This window comes from Brachionichthys hirsutus, chromosome 15, assembly GCF_040956055.1.
Source record: "Brachionichthys hirsutus isolate HB-005 chromosome 15, CSIRO-AGI_Bhir_v1, whole genome shotgun sequence".
Classification (NCBI taxonomy): Eukaryota; Metazoa; Chordata; class Actinopteri; order Lophiiformes; family Brachionichthyidae; genus Brachionichthys; species Brachionichthys hirsutus.
Genome location: NC_090911.1, coordinates 11878232 through 11902621, shown reverse-complemented (window position 1 = coordinate 11902621; position 24390 = coordinate 11878232). Strand labels below are relative to the sequence as shown.

The following is a 24390-nucleotide window of genomic DNA, read 5'->3' as shown; positions in this document are numbered from 1 at the left end:
TTATTTGACCCGTCGGCATGAAGCTATTTATACTGAAGCTGCGCGTAGAGGCGTCGGACGGCTGTTTGTCGCCCGCTCGCTGACATTCCTGACGTCTGTCATCGCCGAGTAGGAAATAAACAGCAGCTGAGTCGGGTCCAGCCGTCACAGTTTTATTCTTGGGCTGCATCCCCAAACGTTTAGGTTTGTACTTCCTTAAAATAAAGCAGACGTTTTAATACCCGGTTGTGATATTTATACGCGTTGAAATGAGGCGACGCCATCACTAGCTGGAATCCATCTCCACCAGAAAACGCTGGGCGCAGGTGTGAAGAACATTTGTGGGACTGAAAGGATGGGATATAGAGAGGTGAGAGAGAGCGGGATGACGGCCGGAGTCTTTTTCCTGACATTTCAGTTTAAGCATGAAATAAAAACACACATTTCAAAACCAGAGGAGAATGAAAACGTAGCTGCTCGGTTATTGAGCAACAACGTGAGTGATGAAACACGGAAACACAAACACACTGAGGAGGAGGAGGAGGGGGGATGAAGCACAGGGTGAGAGGGGGGACAGAAGTCTCTGGAGCCAAACTGAGCTGCAGTGGGAAAACTGGGGGCGTCGCCTAGCAACATGTGACAACACTTAGTGACATCAGAGGTCAGATAAAGTGCCCCATCTCATCTTTAAATGTACGGATTTACCTTTAAATGAAGCCAATAATTGCTCGTGTTCGTAGCAGATTTAGTCAGATTCCTTACGAATTTACAACCCAGAATGCAACAGTGTGGCACCCGAGTCCACTTTGGAACATGCTGCGTTTTTGTGTGCGTTCGCAGGCCGAGGGCTTTCCGAACCTAACCCAGTCGGCCAATCATCACGTACTGCAGGCGCGGCTCTCACCTGGAGGACGGGGCTGTTGTCGAAGTTGTAGGCACTGGGTCGGCCCTCCAGCGTGGAGAACGCCACGTTGCCGCCGGTGAGCGGCGAGATGTCGCTGAACTCGTCGGTGCAGAGCGCCTGCTGCTCGTCCTCCCCGGTGCGAATGAAGCCGCGGCCCGCCTTCTGATAGGTCTTCTCACAGGAGCCGCTGTAGTACTGGTACGGGACCCAGGGGCCCCCTTCTCTGGTCCGCTTGTAGATGACGAAGCTCTCGGGGCGGCTGGTGTGGAACTTGAGCCGCACGTAGGTGATGTCGAAGGACTTGCCTGCGGAGGAACGATGGAAAGACGCACGGATTTCAGTTACGGCGCCTCAGCGCTCACTTCTGAAACATCTTTCTGCCGAATTGTTTTCACGTTCTTGTTCTTTTATTTCCACGCTTTGTCTGCGTAAATCTTCCGTTTTCTTTTGACAATGAACCTCTGTCGAAAAGCAACACGGCGTTGAAACTGGACAAGAAATATTTAAAACAATAGAAGGCCTTGAGTTCAAAGATTCTACAGGAAATAAACTCTCTTCAGGAAGCGTTGGATATCAAACGAGCAGGAATGCGAGGTGAAAAACGGCAAACTCGTCCTTTAAATTCGCATATTTGACGAGTCCGAACTCGCCGCTGAGCAGACGACTCCTGGAGCCGTCCGTCAGCATGTCGAGGAGCGCCGCCGCCGTCATGTTTGAGCTGCGCGGCGGGGGGTACGGCTGTTTGCTCAGCCAAAGAATCTGCTCTGTAAACAGTGAGCTGCTGACAGGGGCCCCCCGGCCCTCGGGGGGGGGGGCCCTTTGTGTCCATGGCAAATAAAGGTGAAGCAGCTGATGGGATCCTGACAAAAGGCTGCAGTTTATTACAGGAAACGATGACGCCACGGCAAACAAACAACTTCCTCCGCCCCCTATGAGTGCGCGTGTGTGTGTGTGTGTGTGAGTGTTTTTGGGTCAAGGTTAACAAAAAGCAATTGAAGCAGGCCGGATAAGTCCTTTTTTACTGATTAATCACCTGATATCTAAAAGACACGGGTCCAACATGCGGCACCGGAGCAGAAGATCTGAGTTCGTTTTGTCTATTCTCTATTCTCTCTAAAATATTCTCCAGATATTTTTCGTGTTCAAATATCTGGAACGCCGTGAACGTGAACGGACATTAACCTCAATAGAACGGTAGGAGAATCTAGAACAGTCCCACGCATGGAGGATCTGGATCCGCACCCTATAACTGAAACTGGAGGAGCCCCTAAACCCCAATATCTGATCTTACACGACGAACTGGTTACAATCAGAGGTCCAGTTTGGATTGATGGGTCAGTCTGAACGTCATTCTGGCGTCAGAACCAATGAAATATTCTCCATGTCTGGTAACGGAATGACGCTTCATCTTTTTCCGAGCCTTCCGGAGGTGAAGTTTAATTCGTCTGCGATCCCGAAGCGTCTTTCTGGCCTCGGATCACAGGAGGAGAGGAAGAACTCTCAGCCGGACGGACTCCAGCCGGCAGGAACAGAACCGTCTCTAAATAAAGACTCCCCCGCACCCGCTCAAACTGGACCGAGCCGACCCCGGTGGCTGCTGGGTAAGATGAAGATAAGCTGCTCCTTATTGTGACACTTAGCTTTTACATGTTTGACTGGTTCCACACCAGTTAACGCTGGTTGGAGAGCACTGGGAAAGCCCTCCGGGGGATTTATAGTCCATTAAACAATCTGTGGAAACTTTGTCTTCTAATGATGACGGCCATCATCCCTGGCTACAAATCCTAGGAATCAATAATCATCTGATTAATCAATAATGACGACGTCTACTTCAGCACAAAAAAAACCCAAAAACTCCCGGGTGTGAAAAAGTAAAGCAGAGTCAAAGCGTCCAATCAGAGCGCAGGCATCAAACTGCTGAGTGTACAGGTGAGGATGACATCATCTCATGAGGATGACATCATCTCAGGAGCGGGACAATCTGATCGGGGGGGGACTGCAGCGGGAACTCCGCCTGTTCTTCCAGAACAATCGTCTTATTGACGAGAGGAAGAATTTGACTCAAACAAAGACGCCGCTGTACGCGTTTACGTTCTGCTGCCACACGAGGTCAGGACCGGCTCCGCCCACTGCTGGCGACCGCCTGCCGAGTCCGACGCAGGGGGCCGCGCTGCTTTTTACATCCAGGATGAAACCAACTTCAAAAAAAGGGTGATGCTGGCAGGATAGGAAGGATCAGACAACCCTCCAAAACCCGGAAAGCTTTTATATCCTACCCTTTTTAAACGCCCTAATTTCAACTTTATTTTCAAATCTTATTTTAACTATCATTCTTGAGGGCATGTATGCCTCCTTTTATGTACATTATTATCTTCTAAACATGGTTTAACATAAATCTAAATTGTTTATTCAGCAAATTTCACACTTAACAAAACATCACCTTTTTGAACCGATGACAAAAACCTGGTTCTAATGACTAGAACCGTTCCTCTCGTGGCGAGAACTCAGCCAGCAGAGAGTTCCGACGGTGATTAAAACGTTCACGGACGAAGGGAACAAAAAGCTCTTTGAGATTTAATCGGCTTCATTCCTGTTTGTTTAGACATTTTTATCTTGTGTAAAGATATTCTCTGAGATCAAGTGGAGCTTTTGTGTTCTGTTGACTTGAGAGTCGTCTTCTGGAAGTGGGCGTTAACAAAGCCCGGTTTAGAAGAATGAACCCAACCTTTAAGCCGCCGGAGAACCAAACAGCGAATTTAATCCGCCGGCCGTTAAGACCCTCCCGAAGCAAACCTCACCGCCGAGAAACAAACGCCGACGTCGTCAATTAGCTGGTTTTGCTTTAAGCGGAGCTAACCCGTCTATTGTGGGGCGATGACCCCTGCAGACCCTCCTCCCCCCCCCCCAGGGGGGGCCCCCGCAGTCAGGTCCCGACATGAAAAGAACCTCCAGTCGTTCAGAAGGAAGGAGCTTTTCTTCCTGAGACAGTGCGGGGAGGGACCGGGTGACGGCAGGAATGAACCGGCTGGAATGTGTTTCCGCCGGGAAAGAAAGAATCCACAGTGGAGAAGAGAGGGCGAGCGAGCAACACAGGCTGTTCATGTCAAAGAGAGAGAGAGGGGGGGGGGGGGGCTGGGGGAGTTTTTTCCTGCCCAGATATGGAAGACGAGTCAGCGAGCAGCAGCGGCTTGCAAACAAGGGGATTTTCTTTCAGGAGGTTCAAACTCTGCTGAAGTGCCCTTTAGGCAGAGAAGACGACCTCTGACCTCGGACATCAGACACGACTCGCTCCTCGTAGGCCGGACAATCAACACACGTTTCCCCGACGAACGCGAGCACGCTTTAGCGTTTCACAAGGTGGAAGACGAGACGAACGGAAACACGAAAACAAACAAATGAACTTAGCTTTAGCATAAAAACGCTAAATGTTTGCTTCCATGTGAATTGTTGTCTGAGAGTGAAAAGGATTTCCTCCAGATTCTTGAGTCATGTTCGGCTAAAAAAAAAAAAAAATTAACTGGTTTGTAAGAAAATTTGTTTCCTTTCATTTTCATAAAAAAAAAAAAAAAAGCTCAAGAAAATTTGAATCGGATCAGAAGCGTCGGGACGCGTCGGAGGACCAATGAGAGCAGACGTTCATTCGATCGGCAGGACAGCAGTGGGATTAACGGCGGCGCCCGGCGGGGGGGGGGGGGGGCTGAGGATTCACAGATCTGAGGGATCTTCAGGTATTTGGCCGCGGGGCAGATTCACTGCAGGGACGTTCTGATGCGGCCTGCTGAGAGGTCAGAGACGCACTTTGTTTGTCTTCCAAGACGTTCTTGGGGAGGACAGATTAGGGGGGGGGGGGGAAGCAAGCCCTGCGAGAAGGGAATGAGATTTCACCTCCTTACAGAGGTCCCAAAAACCCTCCTTCGAGAACGCCGGACAATCCAGTATCAGGACGATGAGACATTTTAAACACCAGGAAGAATGAAAACACGATCTTCAGACTTCTGCAGACCCCCCCCCCCCCAGATTACGATTACTTTCTTATCAGATTACATTTTTGTGCAAGAATGACATAAAAAATACGCCGAAGATTGAAAAGATCTGGAGTTCTGAGGCTGAGCTTCCCTCCGGCTGCACCGCTGGAGGATCCGGGGATTTGAGCAGATGCCGCACATTTCTGGGCCTGTTTGGATTCATTTTGACTTTACGTCATGACTTTATATCCTTGAACCTGTTTTGGTCGAAACTCTCTGCAGGAAGAGGAGCGCTTCCTTCGTCCACCTGAACAATCCCGACCAGCAATGTTTCCCGGTGTCTCGTACCAAGAAGGAAATTAAGGCGGATTGTTCATTGTTTCATCCTCGGCTTTGAGTAACGAAGGCCTGGTGTCAAAATAAACTTTGATTTTTTTTTTTTAGGGACTCGCAAAGCACTTGGAATGTTTCCAAAGTTACCAAAATCCATCCCAAAACCTTGATCTTGTTCCATTTTTGCAAATACATTTTGCTTCACCTCACCTGGAGAAAAAAAACACGTTTTTTCACACATTAAAGAGGAGAGAACAAACTGTCGGTTCTCCAATCCAACAAAAAAATAACTTTTAAAAGTCGACGGTGTCTTTAAATTTAGGTCAATCATAAACTGGAGTGAAATTAAAGTGTGTTTTTTTACAGTACGCTCCTGTGAACCGTCGTCCCGCTGGCGTAGCGGATCCTCTGGGTCGGCCTGAGGGTTGGGAGGAGGAGGAGGAGGGGGGGGAGGAGCAGGGGAGGCGGGTACAGTTGTTGTGGAGCGAGGAGGAGAAGCACACAGCCCAATTAAATTTCCTCCCATGACCTCATCGCATTCTTCTCCGGAGGAGCGAACAATGGCCGCTTTGACTTTTGAACGTGTGGGCCGGAGCAAGCCTCGTCCCTCGCACCGAGCCGGCCGTCGGCTCGTCACCAGAGGCTCCGCCTCTCCGACGGTCGGCTACACGCCGCCGCGTCGAGGTCGACTCCGTTTACATCCCAGCAATGAATGTCTCCTGAGGATCAACGTGCATTTTAAATGAGTCCTTCTCATGCACGAAAACAAAATGAGTCAAAATTTTAAAAAAAGATTCTCAAATTGAGTTTGTCGTCAAAATGCTGTTGCGTGGGTCAAAGAAATGAAAAGGCTCCGCTTTCGACTTCCGCCCGTAGAAAGAAACGGGTTCAAAGTGTGCTTCACACTGATGCTACACCTGCGACCTTTGACCCCGACAGCCTGAATGCGAGTTTACTGCATGTTTCGGTGAAGTCCGGGTCGTATTGGACCACGCCCCGGCTCTGCCGCTGGATCCACCTCGAGTCCTTTTATTTCGCTGTGCGTTAAGAGCGACGACTAAACTCACGCCGTAAATAAGTCGTACACAAACCGGCGCACGCGTTTGTTTCTTCGTCCCGGTGAGAGTTCACGTCTCTAACCCGGGGAGGAATTTTAATCCGACTGATCTGAACAAGCAGCCGAGCGTCAACGGTTCTGTACATCACGAGCAAATCGGGTCACGCCGGCGAGGTAGCGCAGTTGCACATTAACGCCTCGGTTAATGTCTAATCTGCTCCTATAGGGAGGAATGCACGCAGCCACGAAGGCGCGCTTGGTTTCCACACGCGGACAGTCCTCGGGGGGAACCAGTCAGGCGGTTATCAGCAGGAAACACGAAGACCACGCAGAGGAGTTCAGGCCGGACGCCCCGCAGCGAGCACGCTCAGTCGAGCGTCTGCTGGATGCCGCGCTGATATCGCCCTAATCTTCTGTTTGATAAACACAGCAGCCGCCGGCGGCGCGCTCTGATTGGACGAGAAGAGATTAAGTGGCGGGCCCGAGGCGAGGATCTGGAGCAGAGGTTTGAGCGCTGGCTCCAGGTCTACCTCGATAAGAGCTCCGGGTGATAGAGAGACTCCAGGAAGGTTCACCTCCAATTAAATCAATATGTTAATGAGCTCCAGGAGACAGAGAGACTCCAGGAAGGTTCACCAGGAATTAAATCAATATGTTAATGAGCTCCAGCGATGTCATCAAAAGATTACAGACGAAAGATAATAAGGATAATAGCAATAAAAAATAACGTTTTTATTTACAGGAAAGCAACCTGGTACACACAGTACAAATATGAACTTAATGATGAACTGCATGAACGTTTTAAGAGCCGTGTGTGTGTGTGTGTGTGTGCGTGTGTGTGTGTGTGCGTGTGTGTGTGTGTGTGTGTGGTCGGGGGAATTCCAATCAAATGTGGTGGCAGGACAGACGGGAAGGGAGTGAAGGATGAGTTATCCTTCATTCGGAGACAAACGTGGTTCTATTCAGATTTACTCGTTTGTGTTTTGCATAACTTCTTATTTGTTGCTGCCGTCGTGTCGTTTTCTCTACAGGAGCTCCATCGATTGACTTGATTGATTGATTGACGCGTATTCAGCCCCACTTTATGGTCACTGGCTCAGAAGAGGACCCCCCCCCCCTTGCCAGCAGAGACCACCAAAGAAGCAGCCCCCCCGCCCCCCCCCCCCCCCCCCGAGGTGTCACCACACCGGGACGTCAGGAACAAACGAACATTATCCCAAACAAGACAAAGAGTCCCAGCAGGACAGCAGGGGTCCATGCATCCACCCCCCCCCCACGAAGACCCCACAGAAGAACACATTGAAGATTCTCCATCAGCGCCGCAGAGGGCGGAGCAAACGGGACCTTTTTATTTCCATCTTTTCATCAAAGGGAAAATTATGCAATGTCTTAAAGAGAGGTGGCGGGATGCTACATATCCCATAATGCAACAGGTCTTTGATTCCCTCCCACACCTCTCTAACGCCACGGCTAACTGCCTAGCCTTGCTCACACCTGGCCAGCGGGGTTTTATGACATCGTTGTGACATCATCAGCTCATCATCTGTCACACATACATCTAGAAATACCTGGAGCGATTTTAAATTCCAACATCAATGTTAGCAATAACGTCCGGGGGGGAGGGGCTAAGCTAACGAGCACCAGCAGTAGACAGGAGTATGTGTGCATCACCGAGTTATTGATTTAAACCATTTAAATTGACGTCAGACTTATAAGGAGGGTTCTTTTTTCAACCACAGGAAGTAGTTTCTGTAAACAAGAAACAAAGCGCATCGGATCTAGAGCTAAACGGCAGGAAAGAAAATCGTGGAAACAAATCCAAACCACATCAGAGACGTAAACAGGCTGAACAACGAGCGCCTGAGGACGCCCCGGCGACTATCTGCTGCCGTCATCTCAACCCAAAGAGGAGGGGCCAGGAGAAGCTTTGAAATGGCTGATCAAAGATCGCGGCTTTGTCCGGGGCGGCCATTTATTCCGTTTCACAGACAGACAGTGATTAGCTGCAGGTACGAGCAGCGGCGTTCCGATTCACCTCTGGGGGGCGCCGCTCTCGTCCTGCGAACGTGCCCGCGTGTAAAAACCACGCCGCTTTGGCCGGGCGATGTGGACGTAGCCAAATAGCCCGCCTCGCTGTGACCTGCCGTCATTGTCTGGCCACGCCCACATGTGATGTCACAACGGGGGGGTTTAGCCATCCCCTGGCTTCGTGAACGGGACAGAGTTCTTTGGATCCGGTTCCGGTCCGGGGTGTAAATCAGTCAACGAGTCTGCGGCGCTCGTAATTATCTGTTTACGCTCGCTCCGCTCCGACTCTTCCTCCCGCCGTCCCGCCTCCCCGGGAGCAGAGCTAAAATTACCCTGCATGCATCTGCTTGTCCCTGCAAAGCGTCTCGGCTCGTTCACATGCTATAATAATAGAAAGCCCCCCCCCCAGGCCTCCAGTCACTTCCTGCCCCCCCCCCCCCTGAAATACCACGCTGCTTTAACGCACCTTACTCCCGCGTCCTCCGAGGACAGGAGACGCCGTCCGTCCAGCAGAGTTCCCACACTCAGTTCTTCTTCCCATGAGACAGGAAGCGCTTCGTGACGCCGGTTTAAGGCCGGCTCAGAAGTCAAAGACGGGCAGAGGGAGATCTGACTGAGTGAGTGCACCAGAGCCACTGGGGGGGGGGGGGGGGGGGCAACAACGTCAGACAGTTTAGTTAGCGTCGGCATGACGACTGCAATGATTCATGAACTGGAGGGCAGAGAATAATCAGTAACATTCTCAGGTTCCGTCTTCCTAACCTTCCTGCCATTAATGTTTGGGTCCAGCTTAGACGGGTTCCTCCCGCCTTTGGGTTCCTCCCATCTTTGGGTTCCTCCCGTCTTTGGGTTCCTCCCGTCTTTGGGTTCCTCCCGCCTTTGGGTTCCTCCCGCCTTCGGGTTCCTCCCGCCTTCGGGTTCCTCCCGTCTTTGGGTTCCTCCCGCCTTCGGGTTCCTCCCGCCTTCGGGTTCCTCCCGCCTTTGGGTTCCTCCCGCCTTTGGGTTCCTCCCGCCTTCGGGTTCCTCCCGCCTTCGGGTTCCGCCCGTCTTCGGGTTCCTCCCGCCTGCCGGTTCCGATGCTCTGCTGATAACGGAGCCGACGCCCCCATGCTGACGTGACCCAGCAGATCGTATCAACCTGTTTAGTCTGAGCCGACGAGTCTCCAGTCTCCTAAAGAACGTCGGCGCTCGTCCTCCCGCTTTGATTTTCCCGTTAGAACGTCTCCACTGCGCCGATTGTCCAGACGGAACGTTCCTCCCCGCGTCCCGCTGCCGCTGCGTGGGAGACGGACACGGCTCAAACCACGACTCCCCTTTCATTCCGAACTTCTGGAGTCTGCAACAATTCAAAGTTCTGAGAGAAGCCATGCGTTTGGACGTTTATTACCATGGCAACACTCGGAGCCGGAAGTTAAACCCCGCCTTCGGAGTGCGATGTTTTACACGCAGATGAACGATGGCGTCGCTTTCACTGCCTGCAGCCGGGACAAACCAGCCGGCGCAGCAAACCCTCATCAGCGCGTATCTGCCGGGGAACCATCGGTGTAATTACACAGCCCCGCCTCCCGTGACTTCATCGTCGCAGCGCGAGGGCTCGATCCAGGTGTCAGCGGGAATAAAGTTTAATAACAAGCCGACGGCGGCGGCGGCGTCGAGAGACGACACGCTTGATGGAAACTACGAGACGAACGCCAACACGAGGACCGAGATCAATCGATTCGTCCTTCAGCTACTTTTTATTTACGAGAGGTCCGCGTTTCCAATCATGTTTGGCGGCGGCGGCGGTAAAACGGGACGCCACAGCCCCGAGCGGCATCCAGAAACGCACGCCTGGCTTTACGCAGCAGAACTTTGTGCTGCTCATCGCCACCGTCTGCAGCTCCATCTTCACCCGGAAGCAAAATGGCCGCCGCAGCAGCAGCGTGGGGGGGGGGGGGGGGGCTCGCGTTGTCAAGGAGCCGAAACGACAGTGGCGCAGCGCTGACCCCAGAAGCGCCGCGGCCCTTTTAATTAGCACACAGTGACAGGAATGTCGAGGCGGCGCTTCAAAGCGGCGATCAAAGGAAGCGGCCGAGAAGAAAGGACGCCGTTTGTTGTGTAAACAAAGACCCTCACCTGAAAACGCCCCTCCGGCTCTGGCTCCCGTCCTCAGTAGGAAAATCAATCAGCGCCGCAGCGGTCATGTGATCATAATCAGAACCGAACCGCACTGAGCGCACGCAGCAGAGACAGGAACAGGCTTCGGTTGCTAATGGCAACAAGTTTAAAAAATGCTAAACATTTCAAAATAAAAGTACTGAAAAGATTCACTTGCCAGCAAAATCCTATCAGGTAAAGAATTTTTGTTTCTGTGAAGAGTCAAATTTCCGAAACAAAATATCAGGTAAACAATCAGGATCACATTTCACGCTGAAAATGAAACGCAAAGCGTTCCAATTACGATCCGGATTCGTACTCAGTTGTGACGACCCCCCCCCCTCACCCCGAGTGATTTTGTTGACAGTTTGTTCAAACACAAGCGTGACTCGCTGCTCCGTCCTCAGGATGGATTTTTCCCAAGAAAAACTCTTCCTGGAATTCTCCAGCTCTCCTCTGAGGAGGGTTGAATATCCATGCGTCACTCTCAAGGATCAGTCAGTGGAACCAAAAAGAAAAGGCCCCTGGAGGCCTGGAGTTCAAGCCGACTGTCCCGGAAAGGAAGCCCCCCCCCCCCCCCCACGGAGGCTTCGCGTCACAGCGGCGTAAGAACTACGACGCCTCAGCGTCAGGGCAACAACCACTTCCTGATAACCAGTAAACAATCTAGCAACTCGTTATGTCGCCGCTTCATCGGCAAACAAGAAAAATGTAACATCTGGAGGAAAATGAAGGAATGTGGGAAAGATGAACTTGTAATATTTCATCAGTCTATAATTAAAGTTCGGTTAATAGCAATAGAGAGACTTTAGTAGCATGCTAGCAGAGCAGCGGTGTATTATGTGTCAGTTAGTACTGGGAGGTCAGCTGTTGCAAATTACAGTATAGCAATCTCAGAGAGTGTGTGTCGGAGGTGGGGGGGACGGGGGGGTCATCTGGTGAGGACTCGTTGTTTTGTGTCTGAGGAATGAGCTCAGCGTGGGAAACTGGGATCGGGGGAGATTATGAGCGCCGCACAGCTGGACAACGGCTCTGGAAATCACCGACTGCTAACGGCAGCTGATGAAAGACTTCATTTCCAAAATGGAGGCTTCGGCCAGAGGTTTATGATGCGAAGGAGAAAGGTGAGAGTTAACTGGAGCGTCACGTCGAGTTTGCCGGCGTCAAAAGTCTTTCCTGGAAGCGCAAGGAAGATTTTTTTTTTTTTATCTTTTGAGGAATGCTTCGTGTTCAAACATCAAACAGACACCCTGGAAACCCCCCCCCCCCCCCCTCACACACACACACCGCCGCCATGTGATGCTTCTCAAGGCCGCCTGTAATTAACGCACGCGCTGAAAGTGAAGCAGAACACCTCACTTTGTAGAAGCGAGCCGGGCCGATGGTTTCCAATCCGTCGCTCTTTGAGATGTAACCCGGTAATAACATCACACGTTTAAACATCTCTGACTTAAAAAAAACCTTTTAATGGATGGCATTTCCGTTAAGAGGCGTTCTCCCCGTTTCCATGGATACCATGCAATATCTCGCACCGAAACGCTTCGGTCCGATCGGACGCGGGCGAAACATTGTTAGACGGAGATGATCGCCCGTCACCGGTTAAATCCTGATGAAGGAAGGCGCCCCCCCCCCCCCCCCCCCCCCTCGTCCGTCTGCAGCTTTCTTCTATGGCGGGTCTTTCATGTCGAGTCGAGACACGCCGCATCAAAGGGTCCGAAACGCGCAGAGAGACGAGCAGACCCGAGCTCCGGGAGCGGATCGTATTTCCTGAGATTAAGTCCGCCGCCATCGCTCCTCCAATCTGAATTTCATCTCCCACATCCGGCAGACGGCGGGATTAGAACCCCCCCCCTCCACAGAAATGCAACATTTGATCCTGGTTCATCTATAGAACCCAAATACGGTCCGTTCAGAACCAGGTGGGGGTTAATTAAACCAGAGACCCCAAACACAGTCCGAGTTTCAAAGCTAGAGATGACCTCTGGGCGGTTTTCTGGAGGTCATTCTGGGGGTCAACAGGTAAGAGTGTTGGAGGGGCTTTTCCCACGCCGCGGCGCCGCCTCCTTTTCCCTCGTACAAGACGAGCCATTTATCTCCGGGGAGATGGGAGCGGAGCCTCGCAACAAGCATTTCAAGGGTTTGGACCGGACTCTGGCCAAACGGGACAAAATGTTTAGAGACTTCTAAACAGGAAGAGACGTCAGAAATCTGGACGCAAGCACGAAGCTCAACGAGCACCTCGGCAGCTGCAGAAAAGGCCTCCAGCTTTTAAAACGGGTCAGCGTCCGAACAAGCAGCGGTTCCCGTCAGCGGCGACGGCGCGAGAGTCGGCGTGCAATTAAAGAAAAAGGGGCGCGTTCGTCGCCCGCGGCGACGGCGGTCCTGCTCCATCCAGAAGCACGACTGAACCCCTCAGGAATGTGGAGCACCGTTAAACGCTGCAGGGCAGGTATCCGGAACGCCGTGTTTACATCATCAAACGTGGCGCTTCATCCAACCGGCGGGCCGCAAACGGGAAAAAAGAAAGTCATAGATGGTAGAACGTAAGCGGCGATCAATCTGCCGATTTTACTGCACCGCCAATGAAAATGTCAGGGAACTGATCAATCGTTAAGTTCATTATTTTACAATCAGAGCCAATTTACATCTGGAAAACGTCCAATCATTCAGCAAAAGTTATTCTTCACTCCACAACTCAAATCCAATAAATCTAATCCAATAAATCAAAGATGAATTTTCTCTGGCGAAAGCCCACAAAGCTATTCTCCACCCACTTCCAGGATTCCCTTCTTCTTCTTCTTCTTCTTTCTTTTTGCCGCAGTCAAAAGTGATGAATTTATGATTTACTATCCGTCGCGTTACCTAGAAAAAGCTTACATTTAAATTATTCAACGTAAAGAAAACAACAACCATCCATCTTCTGTAAAAAAAAAACATTTAGTAATAAATTTAAGTTGAACTTTTAGGCCTTTTTTGTTAAAAGTTTAAACTTTCATTTACCACAAATGTATACATTTTCAAAATGCCTGTTTGTTTTTTGGACTGATGCCTCCTTCAGCCCCACAGGAGGCCTCAGTCCCACTTGGAACCCCCCCCCCCCCCAGGCCGGCGGGACAATTCACACCTCTGGCTGTTTGCCGAGAGAAAATCAAAGTCTGAGCGGTTTGTCAAACAGATACTGGAAGTCTCGAAGGGAACCAGTGATGGAGGAGCAACCGGTGCTGGGACTGCTGGGACTGCCTGACCCTACAGGCAGGTCCCCCCCCCCATCCCACACACTCCACCCCCAACAAGGAAAACTATGTCCTCCATACTCCACTCGCTGGCTGCAAAAAAACAACTTCTAAATCCATATTTCCATCTTTTTATGCTGGTTTCCAGTTCAGACACTTCGTGTTGCTAGGAAGAAGAGCCCACAACCCTCTTCTTCTTCCGGCTCGTATCAGATTGCTCCCATGCAGAAGCTCACGTCTCAATCTCGGAGCTTTATCCGCGCACCCGCCACCAAACGTCACCCCCGAACTCCTTAGGAAACTTCACCAATTCAAACGCTTCCGTCCGCACGCAAACACGCGAGCAACGCATGACCCAATCCTCGGTATTTATAACTGTAAAAAAATATCGTCTTCAATTCGGCGCGTAGCTTTTCTTTATTAACGGCTTATAGAGAAACTTCTCCGTTCGTTAATGCTGCTGCTAAAAGGTGCGTTTGGCCGTGAGGCGTGGGAGCCGAACATCACAGTAAAGTTGGGATTTAAGACAAAAAAGAATAAATTAAAGGTTTTTAATGTACGCCGAATTAAACACTGGCTTAAAATGTGTAACATGTATTCGTTTGCGTTTTATGTAGCGAAGGGATTTTATCATCCCGGAAGAAACAAGGTGAATATCATGTTTTTCCACACGGAGTTCGGCGAGGAAGATCTCGGCTGCGGCGGGGGTCTCACCGAGATGCAGGGTGAGGTTGATGGAGCTCGGGTACTGGATGCCCGCCAGCATGGTCTGGCTCTGCCACCAGGTGGTGTCCTGCTGGTTGTTGTAGTCGGTCAGGTACACGGCGCTGTGGTGGTTCCGGGGGTCCCGGGCGTCACAGATGTGGCAGGATTTGGTGACCCCCGTGGCGCCGGTCTGCACGCAGTATTCCTCGGGCGGAGAGCCGCAGGTGTTGGTCGACACCACGGTCACGTTAAAAGCGGCGTTCACGAACTCGGGCATGCAGCGCTGCGGCGAGCCCCGGTCATCCGTACACTCATCCATGCCGGCGCGGACACACACCACCAGCCAGCTCCAGGCAACCAGAGCCCGGATCAAATTTAGCATTTTCAGTCCGTTCTGGACTAGAAAAAAAAACTCGCGACACAAACTTTCCTTAACTTTTCCCGAAGTTAACGGTAACTTGTCCGGTTACCGACAGATTGCCGTGCGAACAGCTACGACCGTGAAAGCAGCGGCGGACTGTCTTCACTCCAGGCCGTCTTCCAGAGCTCGCGTCCCGGCTTGTGCTGCTGCTGAGTGACGGTTCGCGCTCGAGCCTCCGCTCTTTGTGTCCGCCGCCATGCACGAGCTCCAGCAGGAAAAGACGAGCCTTCGGAGACTACACCCAGTGGGCTACTGCGCATGTCTGAGGCTCGCGGGGGCACTCCGGCCACTTCCGCGTCAGCTGAGAAAAAAAATAGACTTCAGAAAAAAGTTTGAAAACTTTAATTAACGCATCAAATAATGATAGTAAAAAATAACGATAATCAAAATGAGATTTAAAAAAAACACCCGAGCGACCTTATGAAAAATTATAGTTAGTTAAAATCAATTAATCTATCTAACAAAAATAAACATAAACGTTGTTTTCCTTTTATTTCAGTGTAAGACAAATTGATCTTTTCTAGAGTTTGTATTCTTGTTTCTTACATCATGAACAATTTTCATCACGTCATTAAAAAATAATGTCTGACAAAGAGGATGAAAACATTTAATACTTCAGTGTTTCAGCCATGTACGGACTCAAAATTCACAATATTCAGACCCTTAAAAGTACACACACTAATAACATACTCCATTACAAGTGAAAGTATATAAACTGCACCGTGAAAATACTTCCGACAGGTCGTTGGTTATGATGCATTCCTACGTCAGTAAATACACTTTTGTCACTTTATTCTGCTCCTGGGGGAGACGGCCGTCCATCTCGATGGTGAAGGTAGCGCCCCCTGCTGGCGTTTGGTAACCAGGAGCTCCCATCTCCACCGACCAAGCATCAGGAGACCGAGTAAAACCTCCAATAATAAATTCAGTGACTTTAAAACTCACACCGAGGACATTTAGATGAGAGCGTTTGTAGCTTCAAATGTTTAGAATAAAAAACAAACAATTCATGTCATAAATATTTCTCATTAAAAAAAAAATGCTCTTGAGAAATCCAGATCAGCTTTGAAAACATTTATTGGGAATGATGGCAGCCGTTACAAATAAAACCACAAATGAGCAATATAAACACAAACAAGTCTCGATGGAAGAAACGGCTTCCGAGGAGGTCGAAGGTTTAATCGAGACGTTCTGCTGATGTCATCGTTCCTGAAATATTTACCTCATGATTAAAACGATTTATTCACTAAACTCAAACAAATGAAAACTTCTACGGCTACCTAATAACCCCCCCCGTACCCTCCTCCACCTCCTCTATATCCACCTCCTCCTCCTCCCCCTCCCCCTCTGTATCCGTCTCCTCCTCCATATCCACCTCCTCCATATCCCCCACCACCTCGATAACCACCTCCTCCTCCTCTGTATCCATCTCCTCCTCCTCCGTATCCACCTCCCCCATCTCCTCCTCCTCCTCCTCCTCCTCTGTATCCGCCTCCTCCATAGCCCCCACCACCTCGATAACCACCTCCTCCTCCTCCCCCATATCCACCCCTGTACCCTCCCCCTCCTCCGTATCCGCCCCCTCCTCCTCCTCTGTACCCTCCTCCCCCTCCTCCGTATCCGCCCCCTCCTCTGTACCCTCCCCCTCCCCCTCCTCCTCTGTACCCTCCCCCTCCTCCTCCCCTGTAGCCGCCGCCGCCATCGAAGCGTCCCATCTTCGGAGGACGAGGACCGTCTCCCATCCTGTGTGAGGAGACGAACGTCCGTTAGTCAGGAAGGAAGTTTTGAACCGCCGTATCATTCGGAACGCCGCCGACACCTCTGGCTGCTGATCATCATGTTGAGTCCTCCCGTCGACGGTTTGGACACGTGTCTGATGACGTTCAGCAGTCGCTGGTTGTTCTGGTCCAGCCGATTGATGCACTCTGGGTCTTTGGTCACCTCCACCACCAGAGCCTCCAGTCCAGCGCGGAGCGCCACGACGCCGCCCGCCACCTCGTGAGGAATCTTCAGCTTGATCCTGCGTTCGTGCGTGTGTGTGTGTGAAGGGGTCGCCATTAGCGACGACGTCACAGTGAAGAGAGCCAATCAGCAGAGGTTCTTCTCACCAGTCGTCCAGCTCCACGATGTCTCCGTTGGAGCTGGCCTTCTTGCAGGCCAAGAGCAGCAGCTGCAGCGGACTGACCAAAGTCATCCCTTTAGCCGAGATGGCTCTGATTCGGATCTGACACGCGCACACACACACACACACACACACACACACACACATTGCACACGTTAAAATGTGTGATTTCGGTTTTCCGCAAAGACGTGAAACGCCTTACAAACCTTCTCGCTGAAGACGAAGAACGGGGACGGGTACGCGATGTCCTGGCTGCCGATGGGACAGTTGACGGAGGACTTGTGGATGAGGGCGTTGCGCCCCTCGGTGGTCAGGATCTTCCTCTTCTCCTTGTGGTAGCAGACGTTGGGGTAGGAGCTGAAGGTCAGCAGCGAGATCACCACGTCCAGGTTGTTGTCCGGGCCGACGGTGCTGAACATCTGAGTCATCAAAGACTCTGACGGCGAAGACAGAGACGGGTTACGCCCCCCCGGACGTCATGCAGGCAGAGCCAACCCACGGGGGGGGGGGGGGTTCAGGTACCCTCGGGGAATCCAGCGTTGACCAGGATCTCCTTCAGCTGGACTTTGGCTTCCCAGGTCATCCTCAGAGTCGCCATGTTGAGACGCTTTTGCTCGCAGAAGTTCATCTCCGCCTGCTCGCCGTTGATCCTAAGCAGCCACGACAACAGACGGTTCGTTCCGCTTTTTACCCGGAGCGACGCGCGGCGGGCGATAAAGACGATTAAGGACCGACCTGACGTCGTCCCACGCCTGGAAGACAGACAGCAGCGCCACGTGATCGGAGAACCGGCTGCCGGAGAAGTTCCTGTGGACATATCCGAGGCGTTTTCCCTCGCTGATGAACGGCTCCTGGAAACAGGTGGCGGCTGAGATGGTGCACAAGGCGTCTCCGAGACTGGAGGGAGACACGGAAGGGGGGGGGCGGGGTTAAATAACCAGGGAGGAGGGCGAACGTGAAGAAGATGAGGAAGCACCGACTTGAAGATGCAGCCCATGATCATCATCTTCCCCAGACGAGGCTCGATGGGCAGACGGGCCAGGATCCGTCCCAGAGGGGTGAGCTCCTCGTTGGAGTCCAGAGCGTCCAGCTCTGAGACGCACAGACACAAGTCAGATCAAACGCTCCGGGGGTTGAAGCGACGAACCAGCGCACCTTTCAGGGTGTGCTCAGCCTCGATGACGGCGTCCAGCGGCGGCGGCTCGATGGCCTTGGACAGGAAGTGCCCAATGGCGCCGAGTCTCAGCAGCTTGATGCTCAGAGAGACTTCGTGCAGCGGCGTCCTGAAGATCTCTGGAGTCATGTGAGTCTCCAGCCTGCGGAGGTCAGGACACGAGCGACGTCACACCCGGATGCGGACGAGGCGTCGGGAGGCGGCGACGGCTCACACCTGTCAAACCGGGCGTGGCTGCACAGGTGGAAGCAGAATCCAGGCCGGACTCTGCCGGCCCGGCCTTTCCTCTGCTCCAGGTTGGTCTTGGAGGCCCAGACGGTGGCGTAGTTGGTCATGTTGTTGTGGGAGGTGAAGAGCTTCACCTTCTGCCTGCGAGGACACCGACATGCTGGGTGGGACACTGCAGTACCGGTACCCTTACGCTGTAGTATCTGCTAAATATTACACAAGAGCAGCGCGAAAACGGTACCGGCGCCGCCCCCAAACACTCACTTGCAGGAGTCGATGACGTAGACGACGTCGTTGATGGTGATGCTGGTCTCGGCAATGTTGGTGGACAGAATCACCTGCAAACAGTAGTAATAACAGTAGTAGTACTAGCAGAGGTAGTACTAGTTGCAGTAAACACATCGAAACAACGGCAAACATTAGAAATAGAAGTGAGACCAAGCAGCAGAAATTCTCTTACTCTAATAAATGTACTCGATAAACAAACAAACAAATGTAGGAACCTTCGTGATGTTGTCCGGAACCGGTTCAAACACCCTCCGCTGCTCTTCCCGGGGGATCTGCGAGTGCAGCGGCAAGATCCGGTAGCGGCTACTTCCTGGAAACAATCCGGTGAAAAGCCTTTTATTACCACAACTTCATTTTAGACCAACACTTCTGACTTCAACTGAACAACCATAACGCGCGAAGGCTCTAGAACAGACCTGGGCATCGTACGGCCCCAGGGCCACATCCGGCCCTTTGGTTGACTCTGACCGGCCCGTGTAGGGTTCATTAGAAATGACGAAATAAACACTAATTTCAAATGAACATTATGCAGAATTGAGTTGAGCCTTTTGGCCCGGCCCTCCGGAATATTTTCGGGTTTCTCATGTGCCCCCCCCCTGCTCTAGAACCCCTGCTGGGGGGGGGGTGTTCTCTACCGAAGTGCGGGTTCATCTCCAGGTGTCTCTGCATCGAATAGATGACGTTCCAGCCGGGCAGGAAGACGAGCACGGCTCCGGCCACCTGCAGCGTCTCGATGTACTTCAGCAGCGCCTCCACCAGGTCGGAGGACGTGTCCTTCTCGCTCATCTTAGCCATCGAGCGCTTCGTGGCGTCCGAGTAGTCCGGCCTGCAGATCAGGTTGCAATTTGTCTGCGGAGATAAAAAACATAAACAAAAGGCGTTCCACACCGGGAACTTCATCGGCGATGAACGACGGCGTCCGAGCGCAGGCGTCTCACGTCTTCGTCGTCTCCTTCTCCTTCGTCATCTTTGTCTTTGTCTTTATCTTTCTTCTTGCGGAATATCAGAGGCGGGACAAAGTTCGTCATCTGGACACAATCTTCCAGGAAATATTCTGGAGGGGAAAAATAGAATTTAAAGATTTGATTTCACTGGACTTAAAACGGATGGAACCATGGTCACATGATCGGGGAGGGGGGGGGCGAACCTTGGATGGCGAAGGTGCGTCCGAACACCTCGACGATGGGGCAGTCGAAGTAGTACTCTCTGAACATGGTGGTGTCGATGGTGGCAGACATGAGGACGATGCGGATCTCTGGGTAGGCCTGGACCACGTCCCTGAGGACCACCATCAGGAAGTCCGTCTGCAGAGACACGGGCGGTCAAGAAACCACTGAATAATTTACAAAACGAGCCCAGAGGTCCCCGAAGAGTTTAAAATCGATCAATGCAACAGATACAAGTCTTTCCCAAACTCGACCTTTACAGGTCTCTGAATGACCGACAAGCGTTCTTCCCAGAGACCCCGATTCCAGCTGAACACTCATTTCACTCCAGTTTAAAGCCGCAGTAACGGCTGGACTCACGTTGATGTCTCTCTCGTGTATCTCGTCCACGATCACGTGGCTGATGCCTCGGATTCCTGCTTCAAGCTTCCGCAGCAAAACACCTGAAACCAAAAAAACCACAAAAAAAAACACGCAAAATCATCAAAATCCCGCAGACGAAAAGGCTTCCGTCCCGGATGAGGGAAACGAACCGACGGTGCAGAAGAGGATGCTGGCGTGAGGTCGGGGGAGGACGGACTCGAAGCGGACGCTGTAGCCGCAGCTCTTCCCAACAGTCTCTCCTCTCTCGTAGGCGACCCGCTCGGCCACCGTCACGGCGCTGATCCGTCTGGGCTGGAGAGACGCGGAATATTTAGCCACGTTTTCACGGTATTAAGGAGCCCGGCGAGTCGGATGCCCGGCGAGTCGGATGCCCGGCGTCACCTGGGTGACGATGATGTTGCAGTCGGACGCCGTGCCTCCTTTGATGAACCGGTCCAGGATGTACTGAGGAACCTGCGTGGTTTTGCCGCATCCCGTCGCCCCTCTGATGATGACCACAGGATGGCTGTCGATGGCGGCCATGATCTCCATCTCAAACTGCTTGACGGGCAGCTGGTCGCGTCCCGCCAGGATCTAAACCACGAAAGGTTTCACGTTCCCGTGTCGCGCTCGGGACGGCGACGTCCTCGCGGCGAGCGCAGACTGACCTTCTGCAGGTTCTCGTCGTGCTCCAGCTGGTCCGTCATCTCGTAGTGCAGCTCGCTGCTGATCTGCGCCGAAGTGCACTGGGAAACGGAAAACGATGACATCACTACCTAGCAGCCAATAGGAGTCGTTTATTACTCCAATACCGTTTTTTTTTTTGGGAAACGACGGGATCGCTGGACCAGTAGAAATCCGGGACACACTGGAGACTCACGAAGGCCAGCGGTCCCTCGTCGATGTTGCTGCTGGTCCAGGGGTTCCAGTTAATCTGAGGCGGCGACCAGGGGACGACCCCGGCCCCCGTCTGACGCTGCGACGGCTCGAACGTCGCCATCTTCGGCTGAATCAGAGACACGGGGTCGCTGGGATTTTCAGGCTGGACGGGAGGAGATAAAGGTCAACCTTAACCTGCGGCTGAAAGAGGATTAATCCTGGCGGTCCGGTTCGGAGACTCACGGGCGGGGGGACATGGACTCCGAGCTCCTGGACGACGCTGGCCAGCTGCTGCTGCAGGTCCGGAGGCACGTTGACCACGAACGGCGCCAGCTGCGTGCGAGACAGCGGCGTGAGACACAAGAACAGCTCCGGACGTTTAGAAGGAAGCCGCCGATCCTCCTGCCGACTTACAGTTTCCCCGTCCTTCTTCTTGGTGATGCCCGTATACGCCTCGATGACTTCCAGGTGGTAGAGCTGTCGGACCAGAGACAGAGCGCACGACTGAGCCGCCAGCTTCTTGTTGGAGCCGTGCTCTCGGGCCGTTACCCCTGCAGAAAAGATGGGAGACGTGACCTTTGACCGGGGACGATCTAAGCAGGTCCGTCAATGAAAGCGACTCTTACTTCGGCCCAGCTTCCTCACAAAGAGCTGCATCTCTGCTATGAAGCTCCTGCAGACACAAACGTCAACATTCCACCCGTCACTTCCTGTCTTGATTTTCAAATTAAAACACGCAACGATGCAGAGACAGTCCCGGGAGGGGCCGCGAACTCACCTGGATGAGATCCGTATGTTTTTCTGCCGGACTTTTAAGCACCAATGGACGGCTGCTCTACGCCCTGCGGTGAACAGCGACATCAGAAATCACAACGGCCGACTCGGCTGAGCTCCACCCATGGGACGCCTTTAGTGCACCTAAAGGCCGTCCCATGTCTTCCTTCAGTGAGGCCGTGAGTTCTGATGTCACCCTCGGTTGTCCTCTAACAGAGCAAGGACGCCAAATATTCAACGGCCGTCTTCCCACCTCACCAGTTGACATGTCGGCCGAACGTCCTTCGAGGTCTCCTTCGCTCACTACAGGTGATCTTTATTTAGTCTTAATTTGATGGCGTCTACTGGCTGTTTTAAACTGAATTAAAGACCAGCCAGCCATATTTACGGGACGTCCTGGCAGCCCTGCTCTCTGCTGCGGGTCAAACGGCGAGATCTCTCTGGTGTAGCCGGCACACCCCGGAGGTCTCTGGCTTTACAGCAGTCCAGCAGAAAAACATACGGGAACTAACTTTGTCTTTACAATCATTGTAATAATCATGCTCTGCTCTGATTGGACGGCTCAGCCCAGCGCTGGTTTCACGCCTCCACATCCCAGAGAGAATAAACACGTCTGATCCAGACCTGTTGTGGTCCGGTCCCACTTGGCTGTATTTATACTCAGCGCTGGTTCTCTCCGTCTGGAAGAACTGGTTCAGACGGGCCTTGGAGTTCTCTAGCGTCCAGTTGCCATGGAGATTAGCGTTCAGGTCCACCTCCTCTGACTCCAGAGTCTACGAGGAGGACGACGGATTTTATTTCAGGCGTTCCAAAAAAAGGTTGCACATCTCGAGAGTTGACCTCGTACCGCCTGCGCCTCCTGCTCGTCTCTCCTTTCGTAGTACTCCTTCAGGTTGGCTCCTCTGTCCCACTGAGCTCCTCCTCCTCCCGAGTAGCCGAGTCCAGTCACTCCTGGGATCGGCCCTCGGCCGCTGCTGCTGCCATCTTCCTCTGACAACATCAGACAAAACACATCATCGAAGAGTGTTCCATCAGATTCTGCCGGGATGAACAAATCGTCAACAGTTTCCTCCTCCGAAATAGCACAGGAATCCTACCTTGCTCTTTTCTGACTGCAAGGTGCGGAGGCAGCGGAGCACTCGATGGGAGGTTTCCAAAATCCCCCTCTTCTCCTCCTCCATCAATTTGGTCTGGAACGATCCCCTGGTGACACGGCATCCAGAAATACCTCCATCAATGAGTATTTAAGGCCAAAGACACACAATGTTTGTAGATTTGTTAAATATAAAAAGCCCATAATAATAAGCTAAATTAATCACATGCCGACCTCCATCTCCGGAGCCTCCGCTGCGCTTATCTGCCCAATCCGGATGAGATAATTGACAAAGTCCCTGGCAGCGTTCGTCTGAGAGTCCTTCTTGTTGGTGGAGTTCCCCATCCCGACGTAGGTGAAGCTATCGATACGCACCTGTGTGGAGGCGCGTTATGGTTAGAAGACTTTAGGAAAAGACAGGAGGCGGAAGTAGCAGTAGTAGTAGTAGCAGTAGTCATAGTAGTAGTAGTAGTAGTAACCTCATGAAAGGCGGAGCAGAGAGAAACCCCACCTCACACATGAACTTCTGCCGGTGTTTGTTCCCTGCAGCTCGGATGTCATAGCTTGGAGTCAGCTTCTTCTTACCACACCAAGCATACAGGAAATTCTTGATGTCTGCCATGGTGGAGAGCCGGACGGAGGAGTTTCCGCCTCTGTACAGCCTTTAATCAAAGAAATGGGGGGGGGAGAACTCAATCATTAACAAGTCATTCACAATATTTACTGGACAGGAAATCACACTGACAATGGCACTTCTATCATTTAGTCAGATAACATTAGCATACACGCCTATTTAGCTTCGCAAGCATATAACAATCGGAATAGCGAAGAGCTAAAGTTAGCTTCCGACGTACACATGAAATTTAAATCAAACAAAGTCTTCCGAACAGAAGCAGAATCAACGAGTGGTCTTTGAACGCTTGTTATGCTAACGTTAGCCCCATGCTTTGTTTTAAAGGGTGAAAGCCATGCTAACGTTAGCATAACATAGAGCTGCTTATTTCTTGTCCCGCTTTCTCTTTAAATATTTATTAGTAGCTTCGTAGCTAAAGTCAACCGTCATAAAAGCATTTAATGTTTTCTAAACGTAAAAAGCTAAAGTACTCACAATTAACCAGAAAACATAGACCAGTTTGTTGTGGTCACTGAGAAGCCGAATGTCGCGGTTGTGGCACCGCCACCGGAAGCTTTATTGTCGGGACGGCAGCGGAACTTACCGCCACCTGCTGGACTGGAAGGGGAACAGACAGCGCTCAATGGGCATCACGTTTTACTTTGGCTCTGTTAGACTGGTGTAAAGCAAAAGTAGATTTTAGACTACAGGTTTATTCATTTTTAATGGCAAATTTCTTTATGTTTAAAACAGTTCACCTTTACTACAAATTATATTTAAACAATCTCAGGCTCATTGTCTAAAGTTCATGGTACAAGTTTATTTAGTGCATGTTCACCAGTTCAGAGGTGAATAATCTCATGGCCATAGATTTCTGTTACGGAGGTTTTTTTTAATATTATTCATACGTGTGACAATAAGATCTCCCA

At 51.7% G+C, this 24390-nt stretch overlaps 2 protein-coding genes across 2 annotated transcripts in view; both read right to left on the bottom strand.

The window, feature by feature from the left end:
- lamc1 (laminin, gamma 1) overlaps positions 1 to 14722 on the bottom strand; it is a 29503-nt gene extending 14781 nt beyond the window's left edge. The window contains exons 1-2 of the mRNA XM_068749024.1: positions 14350 to 14722; positions 884 to 1188 (exon numbers count right to left, since the gene is read on the bottom strand). Of these exons, the coding sequence (XP_068605125.1) occupies positions 884 to 1188; positions 14350 to 14722 (678 nt within the window). The remainder of the gene's footprint in view (positions 1 to 883; positions 1189 to 14349) is intronic.
- Positions 14723 to 15820: 1098 nt separating this feature from the next.
- dhx9 (DEAH (Asp-Glu-Ala-His) box helicase 9) lies at positions 15821 to 23973 on the bottom strand. The gene is made up of 29 exons (XM_068749025.1): positions 23957 to 23973; positions 23360 to 23510; positions 23075 to 23223; positions 22853 to 22983; positions 22603 to 22745; positions 22380 to 22528; positions 21608 to 21654; positions 21396 to 21532; positions 21225 to 21314; positions 20983 to 21144; positions 20771 to 20848; positions 20505 to 20696; positions 20273 to 20414; positions 20100 to 20182; positions 19721 to 19877; positions 19512 to 19627; positions 19209 to 19422; positions 18789 to 18883; positions 18550 to 18623; positions 18274 to 18426; positions 18039 to 18199; positions 17864 to 17975; positions 17619 to 17780; positions 17406 to 17533; positions 17090 to 17319; positions 16870 to 16985; positions 16581 to 16781; positions 16455 to 16504; positions 15821 to 16391 (listed from the first exon to the last, which is right to left on the bottom strand). The coding sequence occupies exons 2-29, from the start codon at positions 23468 to 23470 to the stop codon at positions 16042 to 16044; spliced, it is 3933 nt and encodes a 1310-aa protein (XP_068605126.1). The 5' UTR covers positions 23471 to 23510; positions 23957 to 23973; the 3' UTR covers positions 15821 to 16041.
- Between the last annotated feature and the right edge of the window lie 417 nt (positions 23974 to 24390).